The sequence below is a fragment of the Molossus molossus genome, unplaced genomic scaffold (genome assembly GCF_014108415.1).
Source record: "Molossus molossus isolate mMolMol1 unplaced genomic scaffold, mMolMol1.p scaffold_m16_p_9, whole genome shotgun sequence".
NCBI lineage: Eukaryota > Metazoa > Chordata > Mammalia > Chiroptera > Molossidae > Molossus > Molossus molossus.
Genome location: NW_023425403.1, coordinates 94,343,572 through 94,368,716, shown reverse-complemented (window position 1 = coordinate 94,368,716; position 25,145 = coordinate 94,343,572). Strand labels below are relative to the sequence as shown.

Below are 25,145 nucleotides of genomic sequence, written 5' to 3'. Positions count from 1 at the left end.
GAAAGTTTTCCTGGCTCCCTCTCTCTTTTGAGCTGCAGGGACGCGGTTCCGCTCTGGCTGAAGTCAGTCGCAGCTGCGGCGTTGTTTTGCTGGGAGACCCCCGCCCTCATCTCACTTGGCCGGTCTCCGGATCTCAGCATCTCCTGGCCTCCGCGGGGGAGGGCAGTGCAGCCTCAGACCACAGTCTTCCCTTTTCCCACTCCTCCGCCACACCGACTCCTCAAAGGACTGTTCGCATAGCAGGACCTTTATCCCGGAGCGCGGTTGCCTGGGTGAGATGACATTTCTCTTGCCCTGCCTTGGACAGACTACCTGTTCTATTTAAGATAACCGCGGAGGCACTCTGTTCTGCAATCGTAAGTGGCTTTTGTTTATACTTGCATGTGAGACACTCCGAAGTCTTCTGCTGCAGAACCCTTTGCAATTGGGGATTACAATTTATAAAGCAATATTATAATAATTCTTAAAAAAAAAAAAAAAAAACAGATTCATTGTCTTATTTGTCTTTGACCTATTTTGGGGGGGAAGATTATGGCCCTTGGAGGCAAACACTGTGTTTCTGAAATTGGTGTGCATTGTGGGATCATAACAGCAAAACATCAAGGTGTATAATGTTGAAAGGAATGGAAAAATGATTTAACCTTGATGGTAGTTTAGAGTGCTTTAAACTTCAGAAAGTATCCATTTGAAGTGAGCACTGGGTGAATTTCACCTGTTTAAACTGCTTTCAGGGTTGAGTATCTAACTATGTATTTAGATTTTATTAATACAGCAGTTAATCTGTGGGATGGATATCTTTTAATCCATTGTGTGAATACCCGTCTATTTATTAATACTTCTAGACAGTCTATCCTCTAGTCTGTTTCTCTTAGAGGAAGGATATTAGTCATTGAAAAGATTTCTACAGTCATTATGTGCGTGATCCAAATGATCAAGTTCTGAGAGCTTCAGTAAACAGCCATAAAAACCAATTTTTCAGCTTAAGAGTTAAAATAAAAATTTAGAATTATTTATTTTATTTTTTTATCCTCACTCCAGGACATTTTTTCTTTTTTTCTTTTTTTGTTGTTGTTCAGATAGAGTGGGAGGGAGAGAAACATCGGACACATCGAGTGGTTGCCACCCACACGACCCAATCAGGGCCGGGGACAAACTGCAACCAAGGTATGTGCCCTTAGTGGGAACCGAACCCGGGTCTCTCTGGACCACGGGCCGACGCTCTAACCACTGAGCAATCGGTCAGGGCAAAATAAAAATATAGAATTAAAGAGTGCCTGCACATTCCAGCAAGAGCTTGGCTCTATCTTAATAATAAACAGCTCAAGCTGGAAAGTCTGAGACATTGTCTTTATCTGAAAGTCAGAGTGGTGATAAAACTGAAGGTAAGTCAAAGACCTTTATTATACTATTCCTTCTGTGTATACCACATTCAATGAGTCATGCACAGGAAACAGTTTTGGGCTTTCAAGGAGTCTAGAGTCTAAGCAGGGCATTAGGACACATTTAAAAAATATTCTGTGGTTTAAAAAAAATCTAAAGATGTTTCATATTGTGTACGTGTTGAGGAATGTACTGGAGGCATATGATGTCTGAATTCAAACAGAATAGATTTCCTAGAGGCCAGTTAATAAAACAATTATCTGAATCAATTATGTATTTGATCTACAGTATGAACTTAATTAAAAAAATTTTCCAAGTACATTAAGCTCACAATATAGACTTATTGTTTTAATTTTGCAAAGAAAATTTAGAAAATATGAAGCATAAAGAAGAATGTACATTACCTGTGATTATAACATCTAAAAATAACAACAGTTAATATTTTGGGGCATAAGTCTTTTTTACTATACAAATTTACTGGGTTGATGTGTTCAGATAGTGAAGTTTCAGATTGTAAGAGATAACTGTGATATCCAAACCTAGCTCATTTCTGACTCTAGGAGCATCAAAAGCAAAAGTTTGAGTATTGAAGAACTCAGCCAGAACTCTTTGATTCTTGAGTTTACATAGAGTTTTGATAGCAAGAGTTAAAATAATTGGAGATACATATATATATATATATATATATATATACATATATATATACATATATATGTATATATTATCCTCACCCGAGGACATTTTTCCATTTTTTGTTCAGATAGAGTAGGAGGAAGAGAGAGAGAGAAACATCGATGTGAAAGGGACACATTGAGTGGTTGCCACCCGCACGACCCAACCAGGGCCGGGGACAAACTGCATCTGAGGTACGTGCCCTTAGCAGGAACCAAACTTGGGTCTCTCTGGACCGCGCAGGCTGATGCTCTGACCGCTGAGCCAAACAGGCCAGGGCATATTTTTTTAGTGTTATATACACTTTACAAAATGAGATACTCATGTATTCATAAAAAATCATAATGTGTGACATGATTTCAGGAGGTAAGGAATCCCATCCAGGGAAGACTATATTCAGACCATTCTTGAAGGATGGTGTCTGTGTTTCCCACAACCCCAGAAAAGAAGACTCCATGGCTTTTCTGATATTAGCATTCCACAGAGGCAAAATCTTTGTTGAGATGTTCTTTTCAGTGCTTAAGGAAAAGTTCTAGTTTTGGAAATAGACAAAGCCTATTCTCTATTGCCTCAATCCTGAACTCAAGTGGTTTGATGGAAACATCCAGTAATATTGTTTACAGCTGTGGTGGTGTTGCCAAAGATGACTGCCAACAATTCTTCCCATCCCAGTACTTGACTGCCATTCCTCCCATCGAGAAATGGAGTCTATTTCTGCTCCATTTGAATCTAGCCTGGACTTGTGACTTGTTTTGATCAATAAAATGCAGCAGAAGTGATATTGTGTCAGTTCTGGGCGTAGCTTTTTAAGAGGCATGGCAGCCCTAGCTTTCATGCTCTTGGAAGCCAGTCAGCATGTATAGAGGGTTGGAGGCTTGGGCTAAATTAGGTGAAGAGTGAGACCACCTGGAGTGGCCCAGATATGTCAGCAAAGACTGTTTCAGCCCTAGTTAAGCTCCCCAGTGCCTGTGACCTCATGAATAACCCCAGCTGAGTCCAGTCAAAACACAGGATTGAGAGAAATAACACATTGCTCTTGTTTTAAGCCACTGAGTTTTGGGTTTGATTCCCAAGGACATGTACCTCAGCTGCAGGTTCGATTCCTGGCCCCTGATGGGTCCTGCAGGAGGCAACCAGTCGATGTGTCTTTCTTACATTGATGTTTCTCTTTTTCTCTCCCCCCTCCCCCTTCCGCCCTCCCACTCTATCTCAAAATCCTTGGATGAGGATTAAATCCTCTTCTGCACCGTTCACACACTCCTCATTCTGCTGCAATCTGGCCTTGTCCACTCACAACCTCCCTGAAAGTCTTCTTGTAAAGGTTGCCAACACTCATTAAATCTAATGAACATTTCTCAGTCCTTACTGTGTTTGATGTCTCAGGAGCATTCAACATTGACACTACCTCCTTTGTGTAATGCACACATCCCTAGGCTTCCATGACACTCTTCTAGTTTTTTTCTTGCTCTGCCTATTTCTCCATGGTCTCTTCTATGGACTATTCTTGTCCCTTTGCTGTTGGAGTTTCTTAGAGTTCTGTCCAAGATCCTTATCTCTTCTTACTGTACATACTTTTCCCTGGATGATTTCATGCCAGATGTCCAAATCTCCCATTTATATCTCTTTTTTGATCTTCATATTTATAAAACTATCTATTGGACTTATCTGCTTTGATATCTCACAGGTAGATAAATTTAAAATGTCCATCCCCATCTAGTCTTTACATTCAGCCAGAATAATCTTTAACAGACATATATCTGATTATGCTTAAGATCCTCCAGTGATTGATGTTGCCCTTAGGATAAAATCTAAGCTTTTTGGCTCAGCCATGCTAAATTTCTTCCTCCACCAGTCCTTTACCTGGCACGTGTGTTCACTGTTCTAGGTGCCAGCCTTCTTTTCAGGTAGTTGACACTTCCCAGTTCTGATGCTTCCATAGCATCCGAACCTCACCACCGGAGCACTGGCCACCCTGTGGTGAGCATATGTTTATGTGTCTAGACCCCCTGACCTCATGTAAGTTCTGCGGGGGGTTAAGGTGGTAGCGGTGTTGGCTCTGTGTTTGTTTTGTTTTTTTACCTACAGCATAATTCAGTAAACATTTATTGAATGAATACAGTATGGTTCTGCATGTCCATTGCTGAAATTTTAGTTTGGCTTTAGGCCAACACAGGGTACATTTGGTATTTTCCATACAACAGAGACTGGTAGATAAAATCACTTTAGAGAGATGCATGTGGAAATGGTTCATGATATCATAAATAGATCTGAACTTGAATCCCTCCATTCTAACCTTGGACTCATTAGAAAAATATAATGATATATTATTTTGTTCAGTCAATTTCTTTAACTTGTTGACCCATCTGTTTTTATTGTGGTCTATTTTGTGACCCCTTTATGTTTGGTGCAACAAAGAACAAAATTGTGGAAGAAAATTAGTTTAAATCATGGTGGTATTTTTTCTGGTTTCCTTTTGAAAATAAAAATGTCATAAAAGCAGTATTGTTTTGTTTTTATAAATTTGCAGTCAACTTCACAACCCTGGATATGTTATTTTTTTGCTGCTAATGCTATTGCCATTTGGGTTGCTTGCTTTTCTAACCTGACCACGTGGCATTAGTAGAATTATTTCTTCACTTACAATGAGCTGTCAGATTCCCTGTATCCTAGAATTGCCTAAAGTTACTGTGCAATGAAATAAATGAAAGCAGTCCCTTGGATGATGGGGCTACGAATTGCTTCCAGAGGCCATTATTGCAAATTGTGCTTCAAGTCAAGTAACCTACTGGCTGGCAGTGGAAGCGACAGTTGTCCTCTTAAATGAGTGATGAATTTGAACAAAACTAATGAGACAAAAGGTAGTCACTGTGTTAGGAAATTCTAAAACAGCAGTGATGCTGTTATTATTTTTAATAATACTGGTTTTTAGAGAGAGGAGAGAGGGAGAGAGACAAACATCTTAGGAGAGAGAAATATCAGTCAGCCCCCAACTCTGGCATGTGCCATGACTGAGAATCGAACCAGCATCCTTTCAGTGCATGAGATGATGCCCAACCAAGTGAGCCATACCAGCCAGGACACTGATGCTGTATGTATATATTTTTATTTTTTAAATATGTTTTATTGATTTTTTTTTTTTGAAGAGAGGAACGGATAAAGATAGAAACATCAGTAGGCTACCTCCTGCATGCCCCCCGACTGGGGATCGAGCCCACAACCTGTGCATGTACCCTGACGGGAATCAAACCAGGACCTCTCAGTCCATGGGATGACATTCAATTCACCCAGCCACACTGGCAGGGTGTGATGCTGTTTTTAAATTAAGGTAGGATAACTTTGTCACCTGTACAGCTGCTTCTTTTGAAGGATGGCATAAAGTCTTTTGGAGAATGCCAGAGCCCCTTAGTCTTTGTGGAATTTGTCAAGTATTCAGGATATTCCTTCTTTCCCTTTCATTCTTTTAGTATGGTTGGCTTGCAGAAAAGAGAAGTAGGTGGCAGTTGGGGCAGTAACAGCATTACCGTCTCAGCAGATCTCAGAAACTTTGCTTCTTTGCCGTACTTATACCATAAAAAGGGTGAAATGGTTTTAAAGTAGATTTTTATTTAAAGAATTTGAGGCCCATCATATCTTAGAGGCTTGTCTGGACCTGGGAGATACATTTTATATCTTAATCAGTGGTGTAGCACCTGCTCAGTGTCAAAAAACTCATCAAAAGAAGATGGAAGATGCCCAGCTGGTGTGGCTCAGTGGTTGAGTGTCAACCCATGCACTAAGAGGTCGCTGGTTTGGTCAGGGCACATGCCCAGATTGTGGGCCAGATCCCCAGTGGGGGCATGCAGGAGGCAGCCAGTGGATGTCCTCTCTCATTGATGTTTCTGTCTCTCTCCGGAATCAATAAAGAAAAAAAAAATTTTTTAAGTGTGGAAGAGAGGAAGAGATTGATAAGAGTAATATTTGGCTCTTCTGTAACCTGAGGGGTTGTTATTTAAAAAAAAAAATCCTTACCTAAGGATATTTTTCTATTGATTTTTAGATAGAGCGGAAGGGATGGAGGGAGAGAAAGAGAGAGAAAAAGAAACATCCTTGTGAGAGAGACACATTGATTGGTTGCCTCCCACACGACCCCGACCAGGGTCAGGGATTGAACCCACAACCCGTTCTGGTCTGTGGGCTGGCACTCTAACCGCTGAGCCAAGCTGGCTAGGGCATGAGAGGTTTTTTGAATTGCTTTTGCTGTGGCACAGGTATATGACATAATGAGTTGTAAACTCGTACCCCAGACTCTAGAACTCTGCTATTTCTAAGTTTTCCTAGAATTGCAATATAATGTATTCATAAGAGAAGAAAGTTGACCACACCCTTAAGTTTTGTGCGCTCAAATGGGAACTTCTGTTGGTGAAAAGGAAGAAGGCTGTGAAAAACACTTGTTCCTGCAGGAAACGATGCTATTCACTGAGGAAATGCTTGTATTTTATCATCTGTTAGAGTACTGAGAGTTTGATTTCTCGGATTTCATGTAACAGTTCCCTGGGATATATAATTTTTATATAGTTGTAACTGTCACGTGCATAATTTTTTCCATTTACACGTTAACGTGTATCACATGAACTATATATTTACATGCTGTATTCCATCATTTGCTAAGTTATTCCGTGTATGCTTACATTTTTGGTTTCCCCTTTCTAGGATCTGACTTTCTATTAGACCTGAAATTGCTTAGTCAGGGACCGTGATTGTATTGTTCTTTATGATTTCCCCCAGCATTCTTGGTATTTAGGGTCATCATCAGAAAAATAATTAATATGCTATATTATTTTGTTCACATTATCATACATTTGTCATATCATACATTTGACTAGGTACCTGATATAACTGGAATGATACAATTTTTTTCCTTTCGTGTCTGGCTTATCTCACTTAGCATAATGTCTTCAAGGTCTATCTTTGTTGTAGCATGTATCAGAATTTCATTTTTTAAGGCCTAATAATATTCTATTGTATGTAGATACTATATTTTGTTTATCCACGAATCTGTAAATAGATATTTGGGTTTTCCACCTTTTGGCTATTGTGAATAGCGTTGCTATGAACGTTAATGTACAACTATATGTTCAAGTTCCTGTTTTTAATTCTTTTGGGTATATACTAGAAGTGGAATTGTTAGATCATAGTAGTTTTATGTTTAATATTCTGAGGAACTGTGCTATGTTATTGGCTGCATCATTTTACATTACCATTTTATATTAGTAATTTATTTTACAGATTTGCCTGAAACACTCTGTCACTCTAGGTTGTGAATTTAAGGCAAGAATACCTTTGAAAACTTTTTATAGCCTTCAAATAAACCAGCTTTTCATTTAAAATATTTGTTTATTTTTTGGTCACAAAGTGTTTGTTGTAGAAATCTGGAATATATTTAAACAATACAAAGAAAGAAAATGTCCTCTCTAATCTCTCCAGAGAAATACATTTTGATGTTTATATATCCTTTTTCTGTATACATTATACTTTAAAAATTGCAGTCATGTTGTACATATTGTTTTTTAAAATAAGTAAGCCTTACAGGGTATGTTTGTTTTTGGTGGGGTGTTTTGTTTTTAACATGAGAATTAACACATAATTTAACACATAATTTTTGTTAGCATTTTACTCTTCCCTAAGGATGCTTTATTTAAGTGGTGCACAGAAACTTGGGAAGGAAAAGCACCTTTTCTGTAAGATCCTTAGTCACTTCTGAATACTTACGTTCCTATCCAGTTGGCCCGGTTCGAGCAGGCCATTGAAGATTCCTCCCTGTTAGCAGCGCCTCCTCAGTATTTGAAGTATCTAATTTTTTTGGCAACCTCTGGAGTGATGATTAAAATGAAATGTAGTTGAACTATATTTATATTCCTTTAAAGTAGAATCAGTACAATTAGAACAAAATTGTTAATACTTCTACTTTATGTTTAGGAAAATTTAGTAAATATCATATCAGAGCTATCCACTACTGCTCTTCTTGTAATAGATCTTTGTACTTCAGAGTCAGCCACAAGGTTCTTAAGTCTAATAGAGATTTCATAACATTAAAAATTAGTTAATTTTTAGTGATTACACCTGCTTTAGCTTTTAGGATAAAATATGTATACTCTTTATAATTTTCTGGTAGAGGGTTAAACATTAAGTCTTTGAAATTGATAGAATTAAGATTTTTTTTCTTTATTTTTATTGTTGACACTATTACAGATGTCCCCATTTTTCCCTTCCCACCTCCACCCAGCCCCAACCCCCTCTTCCCTCTGGCCATCGCCACACTGTTGTGTGTGTCTATGGGTTATGCCTATATGTTCTTTGGCTAATCCCTTCACCTTTCACCTATTATCTCCTATCCCTCCCCTTTGACAGCTGTCAGTCTATTCCATGTATCCATGCAGTATGATTTTCTACACACTAGCAAAGTTGCTACTGCCCCCAGGAGAATGGAGCAATTAAACATCTCACCACAGTAATTTAATTGTAATGATAATGGTGAGAATTTTGAATTAATTAGAAAATGTTGGTGGTTATTTACATTTACATTGACATTGTTCTGCCATAGTAAAGATATGCTGTATGCCCGAGCTCAAGACTGTGATCTGTTGTTCTGTACAGTACATAGCACAGCCTGGATTTTAATACCTCCACAGAGTCTCTTGGAGAACCTTGTCTGAATTCTGAGGATACCCTGTTCAGCTGCCAGGTTGAGCATAATCTAATGAAGACATATTTTGTGACTTAGCAGTCTGCATCCCAGGGATGCACCTTGTGCTCACACAATCCTGTGAGCTCCACAAGGACAAGGGTCACATTGGTCTCCAGGGCCTGCTTCCCAGTGGCTTTTGGAAGAATGAAGGAATGAATGACATTTGTGAGGTTTAACCAGGCAAATTTAGACAGAGGCATATTGGAAAATGTTTTTTGGGAAGTGCTTCTTATATTTGAAACATTTAAAAAATAGATGCTGGTATACAATTGTGAGAGACTAGGTAAAGTCAGACCAAAGTAATGTTGGAGAAGTTTAGCCGTTGGAAAGGTCAGGACTGATATTTCTGTAAGAAGAATCAGAGAGGTGGGTGTTGAATCCTGACTATGGTACTGCTCTGTGACCTTGAGAAGTCATTTCACCTTTGAGCCTCATTCCTCATCTGCTGCTGAGAATGGGTTATGGTCTCTTTCTCATAGGAGTGTTGTGAAGATGAAATGAAATAGTGTATGTGAAACTACATAACACAGTGTCTACAACAAAGGAGGTTCTTGGTCATTCTTAGTTTCTTCTTCCCTGCTCTTTATTTGTTTGTGTTGCTAGGAGTAATTGCTTGCTTGACCAATATTACTGCCCTTGTACTCTAGCTTTCAAAAAATCCCCCATAGCTTCTTTGTTTCATCTTGAACATGAAATTGTAGATTTTTACAGCACATATTTTTGAGAAACCCAGGCTCAGAAAGGTAAGTGGCATGTCACTCTGATTGATTAAAAGTAATTAAAAGTAAACCTAGCACTAAAACACAGGCCTCAAGACTCTCGGTCCTTTCCACCATGCTGTTTGTGATGCTTTCTGCTTTTATGATGGGTGTGGATATGGAAGATCCAGGATTTTTAAAAAAATTTATTTTTAATACTTTTTTTGATTTTCAGGTAGAGTGGGAGGGAGTGAGGGGGAGAGAGAGAGAAACATCAATGTGAGAGAGACACATCGATTGGTTGCCTCCCACATGACCTCAGCCAGGGCCGACAATGGAACTGCAACTGAGATATGTGTCCCTGACCAGAATTGAACCCGAGACTCTTTGGTCCAAGGGCCGACACTCTAACTGCTGAGCCAAACCAGCCAGGGCAGGACTTGGTTTTTATATTGAGTCTTAAATTACATGGAGAAATATCTTGTAAAATAAAGCTTTGAGTAATTTAGCAGTGTGGATAAACTCAATTAATATAATAAGCCATCATTATGAGTTAGCTTGATTTTTCTGTAGATTGCCACACCCTTGGGGCAGAATTGCCTGTAACTGATTAATAATTTCAGAATAATTGTACTGCTGTTAGAACATTATATGATTTTGAGTGATAATATTCCTTTGTGTTGTAATTTTAAAGGTGGTGAATCTTACATTTTTGGCTAATTAATTTCCCTCCTTACCCCTATTTATTTATTTAAAATTCTATATTACATAAAATATTAATTTGAAGATGAACTTTGATATGATTTGTATTTTAGGAAAATATGCTTCTGGATTTTCCTACTTTGTAGACATTTACATTGTTTTACTTCTTGTGACTCCTTATCTGTTTTGTAAGAGACACAAAGCAAGCCATTTGGCAGGCACTTTTTATTACTTCTTAAAGCATTTAAGATCATCTTATCATATAGTGAACACATAAATGGAGAACAAAGAAAGGAATAGCAGTCTAGTAGAAAAAATAGGGACTTCATATGAAAGGATGGCACGTGGGCCCTTAATCATGTGAGACCTTCAGTATACTTTATTTATACATAATGAATTTAAATGAAACTTTGTACATATCTGCTACACACTATATACATATTTTAGTAATTTTTTTGGTGTATACTGTATAGCAATCACCTTTTGAAACACCCTTTACACGTTATAGTTGGATTTTTTTTTTTATACCAGTGACTATTTTTTCTAAAATGTGGTCTTTTAGTTGCCCTGAGAGCCTGAAAGGTGAATCACTGCAAGGAGCTCTTTCAAAAGAACCAGAAGTGTGAGGTTCTGAGCTGCACTCATTTGAACCAGCAGATATTCATTCCCTAACTACTTCAAGAATATAGAACGGTGCGCTGTTTTTTGAACTTCAACCCTTAGGGAGAAGAGTCACAAATACAATAATCCTGTAATACCCTGAGTTTCAAAAATTGAAATAGCTAATGCAAATGCAAACACGAGTTAACTTGTGAGCGGTCAACAATGTGTTAATATCTCTTTGCTTTGGTTACCTTGTGTCTGAAGTGAAAATCAAATGAATTAATAAATGTAAAATAGTTAGAATAGTGCTTGGTGCATAGTGCTTAGGAAATGTTATTTGTTATTGTTGCTATTATTGTGATTATTTCTAAAAATGATGCCCAACTTCACTCATCATAAGAGGAATTGAAGTTTAAACAAAACTGGGACACCACAATAATACACTGTGTAGTAAGGCTGTGGGTAAACAGTTGCTACCATACACTGATGGTTATTTTACATATTGGTACTCCTTCAGTAGAGGACAATTTGAAATAGCTATTAAAGGTAAACTAGCTATTGAATTTTGATCTGGCAATTGCATTTTTAGGAATTTAATCTTAGAAATTCATGTATAAAAAAAGACATGTATAATAATATATGCAAACAATAATTGCAGCATTGTTCATGTCAGCAAAAGACTGGAAGTGACTTAAATGTCTCAGTGGAAATAGGTAAATTGTTGGATCGATATAATGAGATGCTCTGTAGCACCATTGAAAAGAAATGAAGTGGGGATGTGCTGTTAAGTGGGGTGGTGGCTTCCACAAACACATACATATAATGCTCATTTAAATGTACACTATCTCTGGAATGAGTTAAAACAACTACTAACAGTGGTTGCCTTTGAGGAGAGGGTCTGGAAGGGAGAATAGGGAGGCTTACCCTTTTGAACTGTTTGAAACAAAAATTTTTAACATGTTTATGTATTAATTTTTACCCTCCTCCAAATTCTTTACCTGTTCCCACCAACACACACACACACACACATATGCAAGTGTGTGTGCACAAATATACACAACCTTGCATGCACAATTTTTAGGACATTCAAATGTTATTCCAGGAGTCTGTCTGTGCAGTGACAGGGGATCATGTTTAAAGCTTATTGAATATGTAGTGTGATACTTGGGACATAATAGGCACCTGAACCTTGTCATCCAAATTGGTGCTGATAAGAAAAGTCTCCCCGGATGGTGGAAACTGAGGCCTTGACTAAGTACGGATGCTCAAGTTCTGAGGCTTGTTTTATAGGTGCTGGGGCCAAAAACATACCTTAGTCTTGGGCCTCTGAGAAAAGAGTGAGTAGGAAGAAACTTCAAGAGTTCTGTACCTCGTTGGGAAACTGTAGTTGTATCTATCCACTGTTTGGTTCTATTTCAGTTTCCAGAGGTGGGAGTCAGAATGGAAATTCACTTGGCACGATAGGGTTTTGTGCTTGTGCACCCCCTAGAATTTATAGAAACACCTTTTCACCCTAGCAGAATTGGAGCCATGAACAAGATTCTTTGTGTAAAACTTCTTACACAGATCAAGTTTAGAGTTTTAAGGAAATGTATACATTTCTCTACCTTTTTTTTAAATCCTCACCAGAGGATATTTTCCCATTGATTTTCAGATAGAGTGGGAGGGAGGAAGGGGGAGAGAGAGAAACATCAAAGTGAGAGAGATACATCGATTGGTTGTCTCCTGCATGACCCCAACCGGGGTGGGGGATCGAACCTGCAACCCAGGTACCTGCCCTTAACCAGAATGAACCCACAACTCTGGTCTGCAGGCTGATACTCTAACCATTGAGTCAAACTGGCCAGAGCACATCTCTCTACTTTTTATTGGATACTATTTAAGCCAATTTCTACTTGCATAAATGCTCTATATAGTCATCAGTTCTAACACCAAAATTAGGATAAATTGTCTTACCCTTGTTCAAATGTTTCTCAATGTGAAATGAAATATGGTCTGTATATATGTAAAAATGTGGCCATACAAATTAGGACCAGAACATTATGCTTTATTTTATGGTTTCATCCAGTAAATCTTAGGCTAATGTTTCTTAATGTTTTTGACTCTCTAAATTATCTGAGGGGGCCCAGCTGGTGCAGCTCAGTGGCTGAGCGTTGACCCATGCGCCAAGAGGTTGCCGGTATGATTCCTGGTCAGGGCACATGTCTAGGTTGTGGGCCAAATCCCCAGTGGGGGGCATGCAGGAAGCAGCCAGTCATTGTTCTCTCTCATCGATGTTTCTCTCTCTCTCCCCCTTTCCCTTCCTCTCTAAAATCAATAAACAAAAATAAATTAAAATGAATAAATGAGTAAATCTAAGGGGTGTCCCGTTCCCATTGTTAACAGTGGCTTGGATTAGCAGTGATATTCTGCAAGGGGTGGGAGTCTTTCAATGTCTTCTGGCAGTGGTAGTGGGAGAGTGGGGAGATAGGATAATGATTCTGATTTTTATAACGCACACACCTACCCACCCACCATCACCATCACCATCACTTTCCTGTGGAAAATATACCTGATGAGAGAGCCTGGTTTCATCCATTTCGCATGCCTTCCCTCCATTATCTGCTGTCTGATTGCATACAAGCATGTATGTAACAGATTAGCACTGATTTATAAGTGTGCAAGACAAACAACTGGTTCTAGCAAGTTTCCCTCCCATTACTGGAAAAGCCCAGGTCTGAAGGTGGAGGAAGGATTACACACATTGCTGGGGAAAGTGAGCAGTCTGTTTATCCAAAGGTGGATAATTTATTCTGGAATTTGCTTTTTGCTTTCTTTTATTAACTGTCTTTTAAACAATTAGTTTAGTGGTTATTTAATTTTTTTCTTGGAATCCTTTTTATTTGTTACAGCAGAGATGTCCGCGTATTTATAGGAATTGCATGAAGCCAGAGTCATGGTGGATGTAGGGAAGTGGCCCATCTTCACTCTGCTCTCACCGCAAGAAATTGCATCTATTCGGAAAGCATGTGTCTTTGGCACCTCAGCCAGTGAGGCACTGTATGTTACCGACGATGATGAGGTAAGAATCTCTCAAAATCCACAGTTTAATTTTAGGGCTTCTTTTGGGATTGCGCTTTACAGCATGCAGTTTGAAGTGAGAATGGTGGGGAACAAAGAACCTGAAATTCAAGAAGTCTGTCTTTGATATAATCTGTCTTTTCTTTCAGTTTCTTGATTTAATATCACTCCACTCCTACTACTCTTTGAGTTTCATAGTGTAGCCAAATATTTTAAAACTTAAGTAATGTCAGCAGAAGTTGACTTTTTCTTAACTTTTTCAATCTCTTCTACCCACTGAGCTGTCTCTGTTTCAGAGTGAAGAAGGGAGCCTTTGTGGAACTTTAAGTCAAATATCTCAAACAGAACTATTTGTTTTCCAGGTCTTTGTATTTGGACTAAACTATAGTAACTGTCTAGGAACTGGAGATAACCAGAGCACACTTACACCCAAAAAGCTAGAAGCCTTATGTGGAAAGAAGATCAAAAGCCTTAGCTATGGCAGTGGGCCACATGTTCTTCTCAGCACTGAAGGTAAAGAGGAAACAAGTCAAGCTTTTCAGTTTGTGGAAAATCAAGCAGTTAATTCCAAGCTAAAAGGTGGTAGGGCTGGATGAAATAATTTCTCATGGTTTGTTTATTACTTTCTGAGTGGTAAAAGTTAAAGTATTTCAGACTAGTTGTGAACAGCCATAGGATGACTTGCAAATTAAGCAAACTTCTGAGGTTTTGGGCTACTTATGTAAAGTTGTGGAAGGTTAGATACAGCAACAGAGTGGTCCTTGTAGCCTAATTTTATGACTAGATTTGTGGTAACAGGCAACTTTAAGGTTTTACTTGGTACATTTTTATAAACACAGGTAAAACGGGTTTTCTTTTCTTTGTGTAGTTCCTGAACCTTGAAGTCAAGAAATCTTAGTTTATTCCTTGGCATTCCTGTGGTCTATATGGGAAAAATGGGATCGATTCCTTTCCTTTTTTTCTCTGCCTCCCCAAGATCAATCACTGAAGAAGGAGACTGTTCTTTGGTTGTTTATCTCCACTGTGGGCAACCAGAACTCTCTGAAAATCTATTATTTGTAACCTAAGTTCTTTCATTTCTATTTCAGGCATAGTAGCTCTCTCTTTTTCTCTCTCTCTCTAGCAGAGGTCCTCAGGTTTTTGTTGGGTGATCCTATAGGATGGCATTTGGGAGACAGTTTGCTCCTCTGCCTTTCTGTCTCCAGATTAGGAGCTTCCTTGGATGTTGCTGTAGGTCTTCTTGGTATTGAACTTTGTAATTTCTTTTAACTCATATCTGAGTCTACTCCATCTTGTCTGCATCTTTCTCAAGCTCTGAGATCCATTTCTGAGCATGATTATTTAGTAAGAGTGTAACTGATGTTGAGCACAATGAGATAATTATCTCACTTCTGTGTTATGTAATCATGCCTTCGAGCATCACACTGGCTCTTTTAAGCCTTTACAACTTTGCCAGCTGGTTCAGCCTGTCATCCAATGTGACCTAATGATTTAATTTTTTCCTAACATAGATCAATTTTAACTAGTGATTGATTTCTAACAGTAAATTCATGAGGCAGTTTTTTAGAACAGACATACTAAAACATGCATTCAAATTTTTGCTTTTCTTCAAAGTGGTGGCCTTAGGAAATTATAACTCTTCTTTTGGAATTATTTTCAGCATCCACATTGTAGAGTTTTCACTATTTTGAATGGCACAATTAAGATATAAATATAAATAATGAACATAAAAATTTGAAGATCTGATTTTCTTATGGGAATATTTTTCATTTTGTTTTGAATTCAGTTTTGATTATTATATTACATTTTATACAAAATACATTAAACATGTGCATTGTGTGTCATGTGTCAATATATATAGTCATGTGTATTACATGTTTATAATCATAGTTTTAAAACAATTTAACACATTAAATCATCAAATACTTTATGGCTTTTGGTAAAAAGCAGAAGAACCTCTGTATTACCCCTTTTCACTCTTAGAAACTAACTATTCGGAAGGAACCACTTCTAACTCTCTTAGATATTTCTTCTGATATTTAATCTGATTTTTAAAACAAATTTATCTTTATTGTTGAATGTATTACAGATGTTTCTCATTTTTCCCCTATTGACACCCTCCTCCCCGCTCCTGCCCCGCTCCTGCCCCGCTCCTGCCTCGCTCCTGCCTTTCCCCACACTGTTGTCTGTGTCCATTGGTTATGCATATGTTCATCGTATAAGTTATTTGGTTTATCTCTTCCCACCCCCTACCCTCCTTCCCTTTGAGGTTTGTTATTCTAACAACCAATTTGTATTTCTTAATCCCTTCACCCATTCCCCCAACCCCCCTCCCATCTGGCAACTAACAACATGTTCTCTGTATCTATGAGAATGCTTCTGTTCTGCCTGTTCATTTAGTTTGTAGATTCAGTTGTCGATAGATATATATAAATTGCCATTTTGTTTGTTCATATTTTTTATCTTTTTCTTCAAGAAGACCCTTCAACATTTTATATAATAATGGTTTGGTGGTGATGAACTTCTTTAGCTTTTTCTTGTCTGAGAAACTCTATATGGCCATTGATTCTAAATGACAGCTTTGCAAAATAGAGTAATCTTGGTTGTAGGTTGTTGCTTTTTTTTTTATTTTTTTTTTTATCCTCACCCGAGGATATTTTTCCATTTTTTGTACAGATAGAGTGGGAGGGAGAGAGAGGAAGAGAGAGAGAGAGAGAAACATCGATGTGAAGGGACACATCGAGTGGCTGCCACCCGCACGACCAACCAGGGCCGGGGACAAACTGCAACCGAAGTACATGCCCTTAGCGGGAACTGAACCCGGGTCTCTCCGGACCGCAGGCCGATGCTCTAACCGCTGAGCCAAACCGGCCAGGGCTGTAGGTTGTTGCTTTTCATCACCTTTGAATATCTATTGCCACTCCTTTATGGCCTGCAGAGTTTCTTTTGAGAAATCAGCTGACAGTCTTATGAGAGCTCCTAGGTAACGAACTGCTTTTCTTTTGCTGCTTTTAAGATTCTCTCTTTGTCCTTGGGCATTTTGATGATGATGATGTGTGTTGGTGTGGACCTCTTTGGATTCATCTTGTTTGGGACTCTCTGTGCTTCCTGGACTTGTATGTCTGTTTCCTTTACCAAGTTAGGGAAGTTTTCTACCAGTATTGTTTCAAATAGGTTTTCGATTTCTTGTTCTCTCTCTTCTCCTTCTGGCACCCCCAAGATGCAAATGTTGGCGCACTTGAAGTTGTCCCAGAGGCTCCTTACACTATTCTCATTTTTTTTTTATTCTTTTTTCTTTTTGCTGTACTGCTTGGGTGTTTTTCGCTTCCTTATATTCCAAATTGATGGTTTGCTTCTTGGTTTTACCTACTCTACTATTGAATCTATGTAAATTATTCTTTATTTCAGTTAGTGCCTCCTTCATTTCTGACTGTGCATTCTTCATTTTTGACTGCTCCTTTTTTATGCTCTTGAGGCCCTCACTAAGTTTACTGAGGTTCTCACTGAGTTCATTGAGCATCCTTGTAAGCAGTATTTTGAACTCTGCATTTGTTAGGTTGCTTAACTCCATTTCGCTTAGTTCTTTTCCTGGAGTTTTGTTCTGTTCTTTCATTTGGAACCTGTTTTTTTTTGGTCTCCTCATTTTGGCTGCCTCCCTGTGTTTGTTTCTATGTATTACTTAATGAGAAATATGGGGATAGCTGAGACCAGATGCTGCTTGTTTGAAGGAATTTAGGAAAACCTGAAGCAGGATCCAAGACAGGCCAATCCTATGGTAAAGCAACTGGCAACAGCTTGGGTGGGCCTGAAAGTGGGGTGGGGCGGGGTGGGGTGGGGCGGGGCCTCAGGGGGTAACCAGGGTGGGGCAAATAGTGTGAGCCAGATTGCTGGAGTCCCAGATATGGCGGCTATCTGCCAACCCAGGGAAGGGCTCACCAAAGGAACAAAGGCCTCTGATAGCATGCCTGTCCAGGAGAAAGCTGCCTGTCCAGGAGAAAGCTGCCTCTCCAGCCCGCCCTCCAATGCCAAACAACTCAGTTCTTCCCCATATGTCTCTGGTGCCTTCCAAGCTGCCTCCCCAACTCTGGAGCCTAAAGGTTGTGAGTCCGAGTAAGTCTGTGCACAGGCCCTTTAAGAGGAGCTGCCTGGGGCTCCCGCAGCCGCAGTCTCCCTCAGCCTAAGCTCCTGCTGGTTTTTCTTTTTCTTTTTTTCTTAATTAATTAATTACTTTACTTTTGTTTTAGATGTTTCTCCTTTTCCCCATTGACACCCTCCACCCCATTCCTCCCTGCCCTGTCCCCAGCTTTGTTGTCCGTGTCCATTAGTTATTTGTACATGCATATAAGTTCTGTGGTTTATCTCTTCCCCACCACCCCCTCTTCTGAGGATTGTCTACCCTACTTCCACATCTCTGGGACTACCCTGTTCTTCAGACTGTTCATTATATTCCACAAATAAGTGAGATCATGTGATATTTATCTTTCTCTGCTTGGCTTGCTTCACTTAGGATAATACGTTCCAAGTCCATCCATGTTATCTCAAAGGACAAGAGTTCTTTCTTTCTTACATCTGCATAGTACCCTTACGTGTATATGTAGACAGCTTTTTTATCTACTCGTCTACTGATGGACACTTGGGCTGTTTCCAGATCTTAGCTATTGTAAATAGTGCTGCTACAAACATGGGGGTACATATATTCTTTCTGTTTGGTGTGTCAGGCTTCTTAGGGTATATTCCTAGAAGTGGGGTCAGTGGGTCAAAGGGCAGTTCAATTTTTAATTTTTTGAGGTAACACCATAGTGTTTTCCATAGTGGCTGCACCAGTCTGCATTCCCACCAGCAGTGTACTAGAGTCCCCTTTTCTCCACACCCTCGCCAACACTTGTTTGATGATTTGTTGATGGCGGCCATTCTGACAGATGTGAGGTGATACCTCATTGTTGTTTTAATTTGCATCTCTCTGATGATTAGTGATGTTGAGCATTTCTTCATATGTCTTTTGGCCATTTGTATGTCCTGTTTGCAGAGGTGTCTGTTTACCTCAGTGGTTCTCAACCTTCCTAATGCCACGACCCTTTAATACAGTTTCTCATGTTGTATGTGGGTGGAACCACCTTGTGATGGATAAAGGAGTGGTGTTCAGTTCCTAAGACCATTGGAAATATGTGTTTTCTGATGGTCTTAGGCGACCCCTGTCAAAGGGTCGTTTGACCCACAAAGGGGTGGCGACCTACATGTTGAGAACCACTGAGTAGCTCCTCTGCCCATTTTTTAATTGTGTTCTTTGTCTTCCTTTTGTTGAGTTGTATGAGCAGTCTGTATATTTGGAAATTAACCCCTTATCTAATATATCATTGGCAGTTAACGCTCTCCCTTACAGTGGGTTGTCTTTCCATTTTGATGGTTCTTTCTTTTGCTGTGCAGAAGCTTTTGAGTTTGATGTAGTCCCATGTGTTCATTTTTTCCTTTGTTTCTATTGCCTTAGGTGATGTATCAGTGAAAATTCTGCTGCGTATGATGTCTGAAATTTTGTTACCTACATTTTCTTCTAGGATTTTTATCGATTTGCAAGTCACATTTAAGTCTTTTATCTATTTTTAGGTTATTCTTGTGTAGGGTGTAAGTTGATGGTCTAGTTTCATTATTTTGCATGTAACTATCCAATTTTCCCAACACTTTATTAAAGAGGGTGTCTTTACTCCATTGTATGCTCTTGCCACCTTTGTCGAATATTAATTGAGCATAATGTTTTGGGTCAATTTCTGGTTCTCTGTTCTATTCCATTGATCTATATGCCTGTTCTTGTGCCAGTACCAGGCTGTTTTGATTACAGTAGCTTAGTAGCATAACCTGGTATCTGGTATTGTGATCCCGCCTACTTTGTCCTTCTTTTTTAAGATTGCTGTGGCTATTCGCGGTCTTTTTTGGTTCCATAGAACTTTTGAAAGTATTTGTTCTAGTTCTGTGAAGTATGTCATTGGTATTTTGATGGGGATTGCACTGAATCTATAGATTGCTTTGGGTAGTATGGACATTTTAATGATGTTAATTCTTCTAATCCATGAACAAAGTATGTGCTTCTACTTTTTTATATCTTCCTCTATTTCTTTTTTCAATGTCCTGTAGTTTTCTGCAAATAGGTCCTTCTTTGGTTAAGTTTATTCCTAGGTATCTTATTTTTTTTTTGCTGCGATAGTAAATGGGATTGTTTTTTTAGTTTCTCTTTCTGTGAGTACTTTTTCAGCATCTGTTGATATGATCATATGGTTTTTATCTTTCAAGTGGGATGAATCCCACTTGGTCATGGTGAATAATTTTTTTGATATATTGCTGGATCCGATTTGCTAGTATTTTGCTCTCAGGATTTTGGCGTCTGTGTTCCTCAGGGATATTGGCCTGTAGTTTTCTTTCTTTGTAGTGTCTTTTTCTGGTTTTGGAATTAGAATTATGCTGGCCTCATTAGATGAGTTTGGAAGTCTTCCTTCTTCTTGAATTTTTTGGAATAGTTTGAGGAGAATGGGTGTTAGTTCTTCTTTGAATGTTCTTTAAAACTCTCGTGAAGTTGTCGGGGCTGCTCTTTTTTTTAGCTGGGAGAGTCTTGATTACATCTTCAGTTTCTTTTGTTGTTATTGGTCTGTTCAAGTTTTCTATCTCTTCCAGGTTCAGTTTTGGGAGACTGTGGGTTTCTAGAAATTTGTCGATTTTGCTTAGATTTTTCAATTTGTTGCCCTATAATTGTTCATGGTATTTGGTAACGATCCTTTGTATTTCTGCGGTGTCCGTAATTACTTCTCTTTCATTTCTGATTTTGTATATTTGAGTTCTCTCTCTTTGTTCCTTGGTGTCCATGGTGACCCATTCATTGTTCAGTAACATGCTATTTAGCGTCTATGTTTTAAAATGTCTTTGCATGTTCTTGTTGCAATTAATTTCTAGTTTCATGCCATTGTGATCTGAGAAAATGCTTGATCATTTCAGTCTTCTTGAACTTGTAGAGATTTAGTTTGTGTCCCAACATGTGGTCTATCTTTGAGAATGTCCCATGTGCACTTGAGAAGAATGTGAATTCTGCAGTTTTGCAGTGTAATTCTCTGTAGATATCTATTAAATCCATTTGATCTAGTGCTTCATTTAGAGTCTCTGTTTCCTTGTTAATTTTTTTTCTAGATGATCTATCCAGTGATGTGAGCGGGGTGTTGAAGTCTCCTGCTATGATTGTATTGCTGTTGATTTCTCCTTTGAAGTTTTCCAGAAGATTTTTAATGTTTTTGGTGCTCCTATATTGGGTGCATATATGTTTACCAAGGTTATATCCTGTTGGATAGATCCTTTCAATATTATGTAGTGGCCTACTTTGTGTCTAGTTATGGCCTTCATTTTGAAATCTATTTTATCAGATATGAGTATTGCTATCCCAGCTGTGTTTTCCTTTTCGTTTTCTTGGAAGATTTTTTCCATCTCTACTTTCAACCTATGTGCGGCTTTTGTTGAGAGGTGAGTCTCTTGTAAACAACATATATGTGAGTCATGCTTTCTTATCCAATCAGCTACTCTGTGTCTTTTTATGGGAACATTCAATCCATTTACGTTTAAGGTGATTATTGATAGGTACCTATTTATTGGCGTTTTTGTTTAGTGTGGTTACATTTTTTTCTTCTATTTGTACTAATTTACAGCAGTCCTTTTAACATTTCTTGCAGTGTTGGTTTGGTGCTAATATATTCCCTTAGCCTTTTTTTTGTCTGGGAAGCTCTTTATTTGACCTTCTATTTTGAATGATTGCCATGCTCGATAGAGTAGTCTTGGATTCAGATCCTTGTTTTTCATGACCTTGATTACTTTATGCCATTCCCTTCTGGCCTGTAGTGTTTCTGTTGAGAAGTCAGCTGAGAGCCTTATGGGGGTTCCTTTGTAGGTAACCTGTAGCTTATCTCTTGCTGCCTTTAGGATTCTCTTGTTGTCTTTAATTTTTGGCTTTTTAATTATGATGTATATTGGTGTGGGCCAATGGGTTTGGGTTCTTCTTACTTAAGGCTCTCTGTGCTTCTTGAACTTGAATGCCTTCTTCCTTCAACAAGTTAGGAAAGTTTCCTGTCACTATTTCTTCAAATATATTCTCTATCGCTTGCTCATTTTCTTCTTCTTTGGGTCTCCTATGATGCGATTGTTACTACGTTTCCAGTTGTCCCACAATTCTCTTAAGCTGTCTTCCTGGTTTTTAATTGTTTTTTTCCTTTTGGTTTTTTGATTGGTTGATTTTTTTTCTACCCTGTCTTCTAATTCACTGATCTCGTCTTCAGTTTCCTCTACTCTGATGGTTAATCCTTCCAATGTGTTCTTTATTTCTGTTATGTTATTCTTCATTTCCACTTGGTTTGTTTTCAATGTTTCTATATCTGTACTCATGGTGTTGATGTCTTTACTCATGGTGTTGAGCTTCCTCAAGATCGTGGCTTTGTACTCTACCTCTGATAACTTGCTTAACTTCATTTCATTGATCTCATCTTGGATAGAGTTCTTTTGTTCTTTCATTTGGGATTTGTTTTTTTGTTTTACCATTTTGGCTATCTCAGTGGGTTTTGGCGCCTGCCAAATTTTCCCTGTGTGTGTTGGTGTTCCGCTGTTTGTGGCTCCCTCTACTGGGTTTGGATGAATGTGGGAGAACCCACAATATACACTACTGTCAAGACTTACTTTCCTGGGTAGATTTGCAAGTCCACCAAGGGTTCAGTTGTCCTCTAGCTTTTTGCTTGGAGGCCATTAGTCTCAGTTACTCAGGGCATTGGATTGTAGTCCTCAGCTGCATGAAAAACACCCTCAGGTGTTTGGTGTAAGGATTTCCAGAGGGTGGGGCAGATGCCGGTTGTTAATTAGCCTCAATTTGTGTTTCTTTGGCTTACCTGGGTTGAATCACTGAGGGAGGGGCTGCTGCTTCTCCCCACAGCTCCAGGAAGGAGCATGCTGGCTACTGTCCTGTGTGGCTGCATCTCAGCAAAATGTCTGAGTGCCCTCCAAATCCTGAGTTTCGCCACAGAGTTCCAGTTCAGTCCATCCTCTGTCTGCTGGAGCCCAAGGTGAGTGGCTGTGGCTAATTTAATGCTGTATCCTGGCCCTCTGCACTGTTGAGCCAGCTTGGGATTTTAACCTCAAGGGCACTGCTCACAGCTAAGACTGCTGCTGTCCGTGGGCTCCCAGCCTGCCACTCTCTCGTGCCTCTGCAGACCTACCAGTGTCCCTGGTTATATGGTCCTTTCCAGTTGCTTTTCTGTTGCTTTTGTCTGATGATTTGTCTTTTAGTTGTAATTCCAATTGGGTCTTGGGAGATCATCTGTACAGCTTCCATTCACTCCACTGCCATTTTTTCCTCACCCCACTGGTTTTTTCAGCCAGAAATTATGGGGACTTCTCTTCCTGGCACTGGCACCCTGAGTTGGGCACCTGGTGTGGGACGGGGACCCCTCAGTTTTCAAGGAGGACCTTCCCAGCCGAGGTATCCTTCTAATTTTTTCTACCACACGTGGGTGTGGGACCAGCCTCTCACGCCTCCGCCCCTCCTACAAGTCTCAATGTGGCTGCTGCTTTAATTTTGTAGTTGTAGGACTTCCATTTAGCTTGATTTCAGGTGGTTTTGAATGATGATTGTTCTGTAGTTTAGTTGTAATTTTGATATGGTTGTTGGAGGAAGCGATACTGCGTTTACCTACACCGCCACCTTAACTGGAAGTCTTCTAATCTCATTTTAAAAAATTAATATGCTTATATGCTGTTTCTAAATTTTTAATTTTAGATATCTTTTGACTTTTTAGAATGGCAGGTAGAACTTTGCTATCTTCCCCCTACCTTCCTTCCCTTTGCTTATTGTTTCAATATAGTGATACCACCATTTTAGTGAACTCAGTGTTTACATTGCTAGAACTCAGTAAGTATTATTTATACCTGAGCCCCACCTCCTTTCTTTCTTTTTTTTGAAAAAAAATTTTTTTTTTTTATTGTTTATAGAGAGAGAGTAAGGGAGAGGAAGAGGGAGATAGAAACATCGATGTAAGAGAACATCAATTGGCTGCCTCCTGCATGCCCCCCACTGGGGATCGGGCCCACAACCTGGGCATGTGCCCTGACTGGGAATCAACTGGCAACCTATTGGTGCATGGGTGGATGCTCAACCACTGAGACACCCTGGCTGCGCCCACCTCCTTTCTGATACTGTACAGCTGTTTGTTTTCCTGGGGTTCATTTACACTTATCATTAACATATGCTCAAACTCTTCTACAGAGCAGTATTGCTTCACAGTACATCTGAGTACATTGGGTCATCTCTGGAGCCCTCTGGCCCCCTACTGCTGCCAGAACTGTTACTCTAGGCCTATAGCACAGCTGTCAGCCTAGAATTCATTTCACCATCATCCTTGGAAATCCACTCAACTTTGTCCTCTCTGAGTCTCCTTTGTGTTCTATAATCCTCCTTGGATTATACTCCCATTTGGGTGAAACACATTCTCTAGTAGCTTCCCAAGGTGTGAGAGAAATCTTTGAGACCTTGTCTTAAAATGTCTTTATTTTACCCTCAAAATTGAGCAGTGGTTTGATGGGGTTTAGAATTCCTAACTGGAAATCACGTTTCCTCAGAACTGTGAACTCATTGCACTTTTCAAGTTTCAAGGGTTGTCCTTAAGAATCATGCCATTCTGCCCTGGCTGGTTTGGCTCAGCGGTTAGAGCATCAATCTGCAGTCCAGAGAGACCCAGGTTCGGTTCCCGCTAAGGGCACGTACTTCAGTTGCAGTTTGTCCCTGGCCCTGGTTGGGTCAAGCAGGTGGCAGCCGCTCAATGTGTACCTTTCACATCGATGTTTCTCTCTCTCTCTCTCTTCCTCCTGCTCTATCTGAACAAAAAATGGAAGAATGTCCTCGGGTGAGGACAAAAAAAAGAATCCTGCCATTCTGACTTTTGCTGTTTTACATAAGACTGTTTTTTCGTCTTTGGAAGCTTTAAAGATCATTTCTTTATTTCGAGTGTTCTGAAATAACTATGGTTATATACTCTGGTGTGGGTAATTTCTAATTTTTTGTATTGGTTATTCTATTTGTCCTTTAATATGGAAATTCCCTCATTTCTAGAAAAATGTCTTGTAATGTTTCATGGTCAGTTTCTCTTCTTTGTTTTCTCTGCTTTCGTCTTTCTGGAATTTTTCTAGAACCTCCTGTTCTTGTTTCATGGATGCATATCTTTTCTTTAAGGCTTTAATAATTATGGATCATTTTAAAATTATTTTCTGTTCTCTGCGTTGTTTCCTTTTTTTTTTTTTTC

At 39.2% G+C, this 25,145-nt stretch overlaps 1 protein-coding gene across 3 annotated transcripts in view; it reads left to right on the top strand.

The window, feature by feature from the left end:
* The first annotated feature begins 334 nt into the window (after positions 1 to 334).
* Positions 335 to 25,145, top strand: part of RCBTB1 (RCC1 and BTB domain containing protein 1) — a 75,433-nt gene continuing 50,622 nt past the window's right edge. Inside the window, exons 1-3 of one of the 3 annotated variants that reach the window (XM_036250340.1) lie at positions 335 to 356; positions 13,671 to 13,840; positions 14,202 to 14,352. In XM_036250340.1, the coding sequence (XP_036106233.1) occupies positions 13,715 to 13,840; positions 14,202 to 14,352 (277 nt within the window). In that variant the 5' untranslated portion in view covers positions 335 to 356; positions 13,671 to 13,714. Of the gene's footprint in view, positions 357 to 13,670; positions 13,841 to 14,201; positions 14,353 to 25,145 lie in introns of those variants that run through there. The other 2 variants (XM_036250341.1, XR_004958140.1) reach the window with 2 other exon arrangements.